Below are 13,667 nucleotides of genomic sequence, written 5' to 3'. Positions count from 1 at the left end.
CCCAGTATCCACATCTCATCAGCCCAATATACCCACACCAACAGCCCAGTATCCCCATCTCATCGGCCCAATATACCCACATCAACAGCCCCGTATCCCCATCTCATCTGCCCAATATACCCATACCAACAGCCCCGTATCCCCATCTCATCGGCCCAATATACCCATACCAACAGCCCAGTATCCCCATTCATCTGCCCAATATACCCATACCAACAGCCCAGTATCCCCATCTCATCGGCCCAATATACCCATACCAACAGCCCAGTATCCACATCTCATCGGCCCAATATACCCACACCAAGAGCCCAGTATCCACACCTCATAGGCCCAATATACCCACACCAAGAGCCCAGTATCCACATCTCATCGGCCCATTATACCCATACCGACAGCCCAGTATCCCCATCTCATCGGCCCAATATACCCATACCAACAGCCCAGTATCCACATCTCATCAGCCCAATATACCCATACCAACAGCCCAGTATCCCCATCTCATCGGCCCAATATACCCATACCAACAGCCCAGTATCCACATCTCATTGGCCCAATATACCCATACCAACAGCCCAGTATCCACATCTCATCGGCCCAATATACCCATACCAACAGCCCAGTATCCCCATCTCATCTGCCCAATATACCCATACCAACAGCCCAGTATCCCCATCTCATCTGCCCAATATACCCATACCAACAGTCCAGTATCCACATCTCATCTGACCAATATACCCATATCAACAGCCCAGTATCCCCATCTCATCTGACCAATATAACCATACCGACAGCCCAGTATCCACATCAAGAGCCCAGTATCCCCATCTCATCGGCCCAATATACCCACACCAAGAGCCCAGTATCCACATCTCATCGGCCCAATATATCCATACCAACAGCTCAGTATCCCCATCTCATCGGCCCAATATACCCATACCAACAGCCCAGTATCCACATCTCATCGGCCCAATATACCCATACCAAGAGCCCAGTATCCACATCTCATCGGCCCAATATACCCATACCAACAGCCCAGTATCCCCATCTCATCGGCCCAATATACCCATACCAACAGCCCAGTATCCACATCTCATCGGCCCAATATACCCATACCAACAGCCCCGTATCCCCATCTCATCTGCCCAATATACCCACACAAACAGCCCAGTATCCACATCTCATCTGCCCAATATACCCATACCAACAGCCCCGTATCCCCATCTCATCGGCCCATTATACCCATACCGACAGCCCAGTATCCCCATCTCATCGGCCCAATATACCCATACCAACAGCCCAGTATCCACATCTCATCTGCCCAATATACCCATACCAACAGCCCCATATCCCCATCTCATCGGCCCAATATACCCATACCAACAGCCCCGTATCCCCATCTCATCGGCCCAATATACCCATACCAACAGCCCAGTATCCACATCTCATCAGCCCAATATACCCATACCAACAGCCCAGTATCCCCATCTCATCGGCCCAATATACCCATACCAACAGCCCCGTATCCCCATCTCATCGGCCCAATATACCCATACCAACAGCCCCGTATCCCCATCTCATCGGCCCAATATACCCATACCAACAGCCCAGTATCCCCATCTCATCGGCCCATTATACCCATACCGACAGCCCAGTATCCCCATCTCATCGGCCCAATATACCCATACCAACAGCCCAGTATCCACATCTCATCTGCCCAATATACCCATACCAACAGCCCCGTATCCCCATCTCATCGGCCCAATATACCCATACCAACAGCCCCGTATCCCCATCTCATCTGCCCAATATACCGAAACCAATAGCCCTGTATCCCCATCTCATCGGCCCAATATACCCATACCAACAGCCCAGTATCCCCATCTCATCTGCCCAATATACCCATACCAACAGCCCAGTATCCCCATCTCATCTGCCCAATATACCCACACCAACAGCCCAGTATCCACATCTCATCAGCCCAATATACCCATACCAGCAGCCCAGTATCCACATCTCATCAGCCCAGTATCCACATCTCATCTGACCAATATACCCCTACCAAGAGCCCTGTCTCATCGGCCCAATATAGCCCTACCAAGAGCCCAGTATCCCCATCTCATCGGCCCAATATACCCATACCAACAGCCCAGTATCCACATCTCATCGGCCCAATATACCCACACCAACAGCCCAGTATCCACATCTCATCTGACCAATATACCAACACCAACTGCCCAGTATCCACATCTCATCTGACCAATATACCAACACCAACAGCCCAGTATCCACATCTCATCGGCCCAATATACCCACACCAAGAGCCCAGTATCCACATCTCATCGGCCCAGTATACCCACACCAACAGCCCAGTATCCCCATCTCATCTCCCCAATATACCCACACCAACAGCCCAGTATCCACATCTCATCGGCCCAATATACCCATACCAACAGCCCAGTATCCACATCTCATCCGACCAATATACCCATACCAACAGCCCAGTATCCACATCTCATCGGCCCAATATACCCATACCAAGAGCCCAGTATCCCCATCTCATAGGCCCAATATACCCATACCAACAGCCCGGTATCCACATCTCATGGCTCACTTTCCACATTTGATCCCATCACAGAAGAAAAAGTCTCCAGAGTCCTCTCTTCTTCTCGTCCGACTACATGCACTATCGACCCCATTCCCTCACATCTCCTCCAGTCGTCACAACCCACCTAACTACAATCTTTAATCTCTCCCTCTCCTCGGTCATTTTCCCATCCTCCTTCAAACACGCCATTGTTACTCCATTACTAAAGAAACCCACTCTCGACCCATCCTGCACAAACAATTACAGACCAGTCTCCAATCTACCCTTCATCTCTAAACTTTTGGAACGCCTAGTTTACTCCCGCCTTACCCGTTACCTCTCCATTCACTCCCTTCTAGACCCTTCACAGTCCGGCTTCCGCCCCCTACATTCGACTGAAACTGCACTCATCAAAGTGACCAATGACGTTCTGACAGCAAAAACGTAACGGTGAACACTCTCTGCTCATTCTTCTTGACCTATCTGCAGCTTTCGATACTGTTGACCACCATCTCCTACTCTCTAGGCTCCAGTCACTAGGCATTAAGGACACTGCACTCTCCTGGTTCTCTTCCTATCTCTCTGACCGCTCTTTCAGTGTTTTGTTCTCTGACTCCACGTCATCTCCTCTTCCTCTTGCTGTCGGGGTACCTCAGGGCTCAGTCCTTGGCCCCCTTCTTTTCTCTCTCTACACGGCCCCAATTGGACAGACCATCAGCAGATTTGGCTTTCAGTACCATCTTTATGCTGATGACACACAACTATACACGTCTTCCCCCGACCTTACCCCCGCTGTACTACAGAACGCCCGTGACTGTCTGTCCGCAGTCTCCAATATCATGTCCACTCTCTATCTGAAACTCAACCTCTCTAAAACTGAACTTCTTCTGCTCTCGCCGTCTACTAACCTCCCTAAATCTGACATTTCCCTCTCCGTGGGTGGTACTACAATAACACCCCGGCAGCAGGTGCGGTGTCTGGGTGTTATGTTTGACACCAATCGCTCTTTCACATCCCATATACAATCTCTTGCCCGCTCTTGCCGCTTACACCTAAAGAACATCTCTAGAATCTGCCCTTTTCTCACTATGGAAACAACAAAAACCCTCACTGTTGCATTGATCCACTCCCGCCTGGATTACTGCAACGCTCTATTAATTGGCCTCCCCGTCACTCAACTATCCCCTCTCCAGTCCAAACTTAATGCAGCGGCCAGGATCGTCCATCTGGCTAATCGGTACTCGGACACGTCCGCTCTTCGCCAGTACGTACATTGGCTGCCCATTCACTATAGGATCCAATTCAAAGTACTTGTTCTCACACACAAAGCTCTCCACAGTGCGGCACCCCCTTACATCTCTTCCCTCATTTCTGTCTATCGGCCTAGCCGATTGCTGCACTCTGCAAACGACTTGCGACTAACCTCTGCACTAATCCGTACCTCCCACTCCCGACTCCAAGACTTCTCCCGTGCTGCTCCTATCCTCTGGAATGCTCTACCTCAAGAAATCAGGACTATCCACAATTTGCATAGTTTTAGGCGCTCCCTCAAAACACACTTGTTCAGAGCGGCCTATCACGTTCACTAATCAAAGTCATTCTCTGTGTAAGTGTGCGTGTGTAGCCCATTCACTATCTCCATCTATCCCTCACTCCCTCAAGATGGCTGGACCTTCATTGTAAATACACAATTGTAAATACACGCCTGTACTTTGTATCTCCCTCACCTCATTGTAGATTGTAAGCTCTCACAAGCAGGGTCGTCTTATTTTGCTTTAATTATTGTATTGTGACTTGTGTTTTGAAACTGTTAAACTGTAAAGCGCTGCGGAATATGTTGGCGCTATATAAATAAAGATTATTATTATTATTATCTCATCTGACCAATATACCCATACCAACAGCCCAGTATCCCCATCTCATCTGCCCAATATACCCACACCAACAGCTCAGTATCCACATCTCATCGGCCCAGTATCCCCACTCCAACAGCCCAGTATCCCCATCTCATCTGACCAATATACCCATACCAAGAGCCCAGTATCCTCATCTCATCGGCCCAATATACCCATACCAAGAGCCCAGTATCCTCATCTCATCGGCCCAATATACCCATACCAAGAGCCCAGTATCCCCATCTCATCGGCCCAATATACACATACCAACAGCCCAGTATCCCCATCTCATCGGCCCAATATACCCATACCAACAGCCCAGTATCCACATCTCATCGGCCCAATATACCCATCTCATCGGCCCAATATACCCATACCAACAGCCCAGTATCCACATCTCATCTGCCCAATATACCCACACAAACAGCCCAGTATCCACATCTCATCTGCCCAATATACCCATACCAACAGCCCAGTATCCCCATCTCATCTGCCCAATATACCCACACAAACAGCCCAGTATCCACATCTCATCGGCCCAATACACCCATACCAAGAGCCCAGTATCCTCATCTCATCTGCCCAATATACCCATACCAAGAGCCCAGTATCCCCATCTCATCTGCCCAATATACCCATACCAAGAGCCCAGTATCCTCATCTCATCGGCCCAATATACCCATACCAAGAGCCCAGTATCCCCATCTCATCGGCCCAATATACACATACCAACAGCCCAGTATCCCCATCTCATCGGCCCAATATACCCATACCAACAGCCCAGTATCCACATCTCATCGGCCCAATATACCCATCTCATCGGCCCAATATACCCATACCAACAGCCCAGTATCCACATCTCATCTGCCCAATATACCCACACAAACAGCCCAGTATCCACATCTCATCTGCCCAATATACCCATACCAACAGCCCAGTATCCCCATCTCATCTGCCCAATATACCCACACAAACAGCCCAGTATCCACATCTCATCGGCCCAATACACCCATACCAAGAGCCCAGTATCCTCATCTCATCTGCCCAATATACCCATACCAAGAGCCCAGTATCCCCATCTCATCTGCCCAATATACCCATACCAAGAGCCCAGTATCCTCATCTCATCGGCCCAATATACCCATACCAAGAGCCCAGTATCCCCATCTCATCGGCCCAATATACCCATACCAACAGCCCAGTATCCCAACACCAACAGCCCAGTATCCCCATCTCATCTGCCCAATATACCCATACCAACAGCCCAGTATCCACATCTCATCTGCCCAATATACCCACACAAACAGCCCAGTATCCACATCTCATCTGCCCAATATACCCATACCAACAGCCCAGTATCCCCATCTCATCTGCCCAATATACCCACACAAACAGCCCAGTATCCACATCTCATCTGCCCAATATACCCATACCAAGAGCCCAGTATCCTCATCTCATCTGCCCAATATACCCATACCAACAGCCCAGTATCCCCATCTCATCTGCCCAATATACCCACACAAACAGCCCAGTATCCCCATCTCATCGGCCCAATATACCCATACCAACAGCCCAGTATCCCCATCTCATCTGCCCAATATACCCATACCAACAGCCCAGTATCCCCATCTCATCGGCCCAATATACCCATACCAACAGCCCAGTATCCACATCTCATCGGCCTAATATACCCATACCAACAGCCCAGTATCCACATCTCATCGGCCCAATATACCCATACCAACAGCCCAGTATCCACATCTCATCTGCAAAATATACCCATATCAAGAGCCCAGTATCCCATCTCATCTGCCCAATATACCCATACCAAGAGCCCAGTATCCCCATCTCATCTGACCAATATACCCATACCAACAGCCCAGTATCCCCATCTCATCGGCCCAATATACCCATACCAACAGCCCAGTATCCCCATCTCATCGGCCCAATATACCCATACCAACAGCCCAGTATCCACATCTCATCGGCCCAATATACCCACACCAAGAGCCCAGTATCCACACCTCATCGGCCCAATATACCCACACCAAGAGCCCAGTATCCACATCTCATCGGCCCAATATACCCATACCAACAGCCCTGTATCCCCATCTCATCGGCCCATTATACCCATACCGACAGCCCAGTATCCCCATCTCATCGGCCCAATATACCCATACCAACAGCCCAGTATCCACATCTCATCAGCCCAATATACCCATACCAACAGCCCAGTATCCCCATCTCATCGGCCCAATATACCCATACCAACAGCCCAGTATCCACATCTCATCGGCCCAATATACCCATACCAACAGCCCAGTATCCACATCTCATCGGCCCAATATACCCATACCAACAGCCCAGTATCCCCATCTCATCTGCCCAATATACCCATACCAACAGCCCAGTATCCACATCTCATCTGACCAATATACCCATACCAACAGCCCAGTATCCCCATCTCATCGGCCCAATATACCCATACCAACAGCCCAGTATCCACATCTCATCGGCCCAATATACCCATACCAACAGCCCCGTATCCCCTTCTCATCTGCCCAATATACCCACACAAACAGCCCAGTATCCACATCTCATCTGCCCAATATACCCATACCAACAGCCCCGTATCCCCATCTCATCGGCCCAATATACCCATACCAACAGCCCCGTATCCCCATCTCATCGGCCCAATATACCCATACCAACAGCCCAGTATCCACATCTCATCAGCCCAATATACCCACACCAACAGCCCAGTATCCCCATCTCATCGGCCCAATATACCCACATCAACAGCCCCGTATCCCCATCTCATCTGCCCAATATACCCATACCAACAGCCCCGTATCCCCATCTCATCGGCCCAATATACCCATACCAACAGCCCAGTATCCCCATCTCATCTGCCCAATATACCCATACCAACAGCCCAGTATCCCCATCTCATCGGCCCAATATACCCATACCAACAGCCCAGTATCCACATCTCATCGGCCCAATATACCCACACCAAGAGCCCAGTATCCACACCTCATCGGCCCAATATACCCACACCAAGAGCCCAGTATCCACATCTCATCGGCCCATTATACCCATACCGACAGCCCAGTATCCCCATCTCATCGGCCCAATATACCCATACCAACAGCCCAGTATCCACATCTCATCAGCCCAATATACCCATACCAACAGCCCAGTATCCCCATCTCATCGGCCCAATATACCCATACCAACAGCCCAGTATCCACATCTCATCGGCCCAATATACCCATACCAACAGCCCAGTATCCACATCTCATCGGCCCAATATACCCATACCAACAGCCCAGTATCCCCATCTCATCTGCCCAATATACCCATACCAACAGTCCAGTATCCACATCTCATCTGACCAATATACCCATATCAACAGCCCAGTATCCCCATCTCATCTGACCAATATACCCATACCGACAGCCCAGTATCCACATCAAGAGCCCAGTATCCCCATCTCATCGGCCCAATATACCCACACCAAGAGCCCAGTATCCACATCTCATCAGCCCAATATATCCATACCAACAGCTCAGTATCCCCATCTCATCGGCCCAATATACCCATACCAACAGCCCAGTATCCACATCTCATCGGCCCAATATACCCATACCAAGAGCCCAGTATCCACATCTCATCGGCCCAATATACCCATACCAACAGCCCAGTATCCCCATCTCATCTGCCCAATATACCCATACCAACAGCCCAGTATCCCCATCTCATCGGCCCAATATACCCATACCAACAGCCCAGTATCCACATCTCATCGGCCCAATATACCCACACCAAGAGCCCAGTATCCACACCTCATCGGCCCAATATACCCACACCAAGAGCCCAGTATCCACATCTCATCGGCCCATTATACCCATACCGACAGCCCAGTATCCCCATCTCATCGGCCCAATATACCCATACCAACAGCCCAGTATCCACATCTCATCAGCCCAATATACCCATACCAACAGCCCAGTATCCCCATCTCATCGGCCCAATATACCCATACCAACAGCCCAGTATCCACATCTCATCGGCCCAATATACCCATACCAACAGCCCAGTATCCACATCTCATCGGCCCAATATACCCATACCAACAGCCCAGTATCCCCATCTCATCTGCCCAATATACCCATACCAACAGTCCAGTATCCACATCTCATCTGACCAATATACCCATATCAACAGCCCAGTATCCCCATCTCATCTGACCAATATACCCATACCGACAGCCCAGTATCCACATCAAGAGCCCAGTATCCCCATCTCATCGGCCCAATATACCCACACCAAGAGCCCAGTATCCACATCTCATCAGCCCAATATATCCATACCAACAGCTCAGTATCCCCATCTCATCGGCCCAATATACCCATACCAACAGCCCAGTATCCACATCTCATCGGCCCAATATACCCATACCAAGAGCCCAGTATCCACATCTCATCGGCCCAATATACCCATACCAACAGCCCAGTATCCCCATCTCATCGGCCCAATATACCCATACCAACAGCCCAGTATCCACATCTCATCGGCCCAATATACCCATACCAACAGCCCCGTATCCCCATCTCATCTGCCCAATATACCCACACAAACAGCCCAGTATCCACATCTCATCTGCCCAATATACCCATACCAACAGCCCCGTATCCCCATCTCATCGGCCCATTATACCCATACCGACAGCCCAGTATCCCCATCTCATCGGCCCAATATACCCATACCAACAGCCCAGTATCCACATCTCATCTGCCCAATATACCCATACCAACAGCCCAGTATCCCCATCTCATCGGCCCAATATACCCATACCAACAGCCCCGTATCCCCATCTCATCGGCCCAATATACCCATACCAACAGCCCCGTATCCCCATCTCATCGGCCCAATATACCCATACCAACAGCCCAGTATCCCCATCTCATCGGCCCATTATACCCATACCGACAGCCCAGTATCCCCATCTCATCGGCCCAATATACCCATACCAACAGCCCAGTATCCACATCTCATCTGCCCAATATACCCATACCAACAGCCCCGTATCCCCATCTCATCGGCCCAATATACCCATACCAACAGCCCCGTATCCCCATCTCATCGGCCCAATATACCCATAACAACAGCCCAGTATCCACATCTCATCTGCCCAATATACCGAAACCAATAGCCCTGTATCCCCATCTCATCGGCCCAATATACCCATACCAACAGCCCAGTATCCCCATCTCATCTGCCCAATATACCCATACCAACAGCCCAGTATCCACATCTCATCTGCCCAATATACCCATACCGACAGCCCAGTATCCCCATCTCATCTGCCCAATATACCCATACCAACAGCCCAGTATCCACATCTCATCTGCCCAATATACCCATACCAACAGCCCAGTATCCACATCTCATCTGCCCAATATACCCATACCAACAGCCCCGTATCCCCATCTCATCGGCCCATTATACCCATACCGACAGCCCAGTATCCCCATCTCATCGGCCCAATATACCCATACCAACAGCCCAGTATCCACATCTCATCTGCCCAATATACCCATACCAACAGCCCCGTATCCCCATCTCATCGGCCCAATATACCCATACCAACAGCCCCGTATCCCCATCTCATCGGCCCAATATACCCATAACAACAGCCCAGTATCCACATCTCATCTGCCCAATATACCGAAACCAATAGCCCTGTATCCCCATCTCATCGGCCCAATATACCCATACCAACAGCCCAGTATCCCCATCTCATCGGCCCAATATACCCATACCAACAGCCCCGTATCCACATCTCATCGGCCCAATATACCCATACCAACAGCCCAGTATCCACATCTCATCGGCCCAATATACCCATACCAACAGCCCAGTATCCACATCTCATCTGACCAATATACCCATACCAACAGCCCCGTATCCCCATCTCATCGGCCCAATATACCCATACCAACAGCCCCGTATCCCCATCTCATCGGCCCAATATACCCATAACAACAGCCCAGTATCCACATCTCATCTGCCCAATATACCGAAACCAATAGCCCTGTATCCCCATCTCATCGGCCCAATATACCCATACCAACAGCCCAGTATCCCCATCTCATCGGCCCAATATACCCATACCAACAGCCCCGTATCCACATCTCATCGGCCCAATATACCCATACCAACAGCCCAGTATCCACATCTCATCGGCCCAATATACCCATACCAACAGCCCAGTATCCACATCTCATCGGCCCAGTCCCCTATCACATTTGCAGTCCTGGTACCAGACTCACCTCTCACAATGTGCAGGATTCTGCCCACTCCCTGCGGCTCCTGGGGCTGCTCAGTACCTTGGCCCACTCTGCCACCCCCAGGGCCAGGATCGCCCCTTCTCCTGCGGCCCCTTTGCCCCTGGCTGCCGATGCTGTTGTGATGATAGCCGACGAGCCCAGTGCTGCCCCCACTACTGGTGGATACCAGAGATGAAGACCTCCTGCCCGGACCAGAAGGATGCCACTCCACATCCATCTCCACCACCATGCCCTCCTCTCCGTCCTCTTCTTCCTCCATCCCGTCCTCCTCGGCCTCGAAGCCGGGATTGTCTCTGCTCCACGCCTGCCGGGAGCAGGAGGACAGAGGTGACGGGGTGGATCCAGCAGGGGGCAGCCTGACAGCGGGTGCGGGAGGCATGTCCTGCCTGGGCAGAGGGTCCATCTCCAGCATTGTCAGGGGGGGTGGCTGTCCCTGCAGCTCGGGCTGAGGCTTCACTCTGCTGGGGTTCACCATGCTGTAGCAGCCATTTTATTATTTGGGGTCTTTGTGTGTTTCCCGTGGCTTTCTCCGCCCTCCTTCCTCACACTCCGCTCCGTTATCCGGGGGCAGGCCGTCACTGCCCAGCTCCAGCACGGCTCTGCTCCTGGGAAGCAGCTTGTTAACCCGTCCCGAGCCGCTGCCCTGCCATTATGTCAGTGTGTTCTCTGGAGAGGAATGCACAGGACTGTTTGGGAGTCTGGTCTCCAGGCAACGGTGCCCCTACGTGGGGGGAGGGCTGCGGATCGGTCAACAATTAACTACGCCATGCAAATAGTGTGCAGGCGGCACATGATGGCAGGCCAGGCTGGGCTCTGCTGGATTATGAGGGCAGCCTCTGTGTACTGTGAGGGGAGTCCTCTGTGTATTGTGAGGGGAGTCCTCTGTGTATTGTGAGGGGAGGCCTCTATATTGTGAGGGGAGTCCTCTGTGTACTGTGAGGGGAGGCCTCTGTGTACTGTGAGGGGAGGCCTCTGTGTACTGTGAGGGGGACCCTCTGTGTACTGTGAGGGGGACCCTCTGTGTATTGTGAGGGGGACCCTCTGTGTACTGTGAGGGGAGTCCTCTGTGTATTGTGAAGGGAGGCCTCTGTGTACTGTGAGGGGGACCCTCTGTATATTGTGAGGGGGAGTCCTCTGTGTATTGTGAGGGGGAGTCCTCTGTGTATTGTGAGGGGAGTCCTCTGTGTACTGTGAGGGGAGGCCTCTGTGTACTGTGAAGGGGACCCTCTGTATATTGTGAGGGGGAGTCCTCTGTGTATTGTGAGGGGAGTCCTCTGTGTATTGTGAGGGGAGTCCTCTGTGTATTGTGAGGGGTGTCCTCTGTGTATTGTGAGGGGTGTCCTCTGTGTATTGTGAGGGGTGTCCTCTGTGTATTGTGAGGGGTGTCCTCTGTGTATTGTGAGGGGTGTCCTCTGTGTATTGTGAGGGGTGTCCTCTGTGTACTGTGAGGGGAGTCCTCTGTGTACTGTGAGGGGAGTCCTCTGTGTACTGTGAGGGGAGTCCTCTGTGTATTGTGAAGGGAGGCCTCTGTATATTGTGAGGGGGAGTCCTCTGTGTATTGTGAGGGGGAGTCCTCTGTGTATTGTGAGGGGAGTCCTCTGTGTACTGTGAGGGGAGTCCTCTGTGTACTGTGAGGGGAGTCCTCTGTGTACTGTGAGGGGAGTCCTCTGTGTATTGTGAGGGGAGGCCTCTGTGTATTGTGAGGGGAGTCCTGTGTATTGTGAGGGGCACCCTCTGTGTATTGTGAGGGGAGTCCTCTGTGTACTGTGAGGGGCACCCTGTGTGTACTGTGAGGGGCACCCTGTGTGTACTGTGAGGGGCACCCTCTGTACTGTGAGGGGAGTCCTCTGTATTGTGAGGGGCACCCTCTGTACCGTGAGAGGAGTCCTCTGTGTATTGTGAGGGGAGTCCTCTGTGTATTGTGAGGGGAGTCCTCTGTGTATTGTGAGGGGAGTCCTCTGTGTATTGTGAGGGGAGTCCTCTGTGTACTGTGAGGGGCACCCTCTGTGTACTGTGAGGGGCACCCTCTGTGTACTGTGAGGGGCGCCCTCTGTGTACTGTGAGGGGCGCCCTCTGTGTACTGTGAGGGGCGCCCTCTGTGTACTGTGAGGGGCGCCCTCTGTGTACTGTGAGGGGCGCCCTCTGTGTACTGTGAGGGGCGCCCTCTGTGTACTGTGAGGGGCGCCCTCTGTGTACTGTGAGGGGAGTCCTCTGTGTACTGTGAGAGGAGTCCTCTGTGTACTGTGAGAGGAGTCCTCTGTGTACTGTGAGAGGAGTCCTCTGTGTACTGTGAGGGGCGCCCTCTGTGTACTGTGAGGGGCGCCCTCTGTGTACTGTGAGGGGCGCCCTCTGTGTACTGTGAGGGGCGCCCTCTGTGTACTGTGAGGGGCGCCCTCTGTGTACTGTGAGGGGCGCCCTCTGTGTACTGTGAGAGGAGTCCTCTGTGTACTGTGAGGGGCACCCTCTGTGTACTGTGAGGGGAGGCCTCTGTGTACTGTGAGGGGAGGCCTCTGTGTATTGTGGGGATGCCTCTGTGTATTGTGAGGGGCACCCTCTGTGTACCGTGAGAGGAGTCCTCTGTGTATTGTGAGGGGCACCCTCTGTGTACTGTTAGGGGAGTCCTGTGTGTATTGTGAGGGACACCCTATGTGTATATTATGAGGGTGGAGGCCTCTGTGTATTGTGATGGGCATCCTCTGTGTATTGTGAGGGTCACCCTCTGTATTGTCGGGCAGCCTCTGTTGTCTGGCATCGATAGTGGTGGAGCAAGGGCTTTTAACCCTTTAAAATACCAGTTGCGTTTTCAAACCTGAATAGTGTGTCCGGCTGCCA

At 51.7% G+C, this 13,667-nt stretch overlaps 1 protein-coding gene across 2 annotated transcripts in view; it reads right to left on the bottom strand.

Moving 5' to 3' along the window:
- PKD2 (polycystin 2, transient receptor potential cation channel) overlaps positions 1–11,702 on the bottom strand; it is a 112,268-nt gene extending 100,566 nt beyond the window's left edge. For both annotated transcript variants that reach the window (XM_073590812.1, XM_073590822.1), the window contains exon 1: positions 10,818–11,702. In XM_073590812.1, coding sequence (XP_073446913.1) covers positions 10,818–11,310 — 493 coding nt within the window. In that variant the 5' untranslated portion in view covers positions 11,311–11,702. The remainder of the gene's footprint in view (positions 1–10,817) is intronic.
- Between the last annotated feature and the right edge of the window lie 1,965 nt (positions 11,703–13,667).

Source organism: Dendrobates tinctorius, unplaced genomic scaffold, assembly GCF_039654945.1.
Source record: "Dendrobates tinctorius isolate UK_male_01 unplaced genomic scaffold, ASM3965494v1 ptg000011l, whole genome shotgun sequence".
Classification (NCBI taxonomy): Eukaryota; Metazoa; Chordata; class Amphibia; order Anura; family Dendrobatidae; genus Dendrobates; species Dendrobates tinctorius.
Note: the sequence above shows the minus strand (reverse complement) of the source record. Positions and strands in the feature narration are given on the sequence as shown.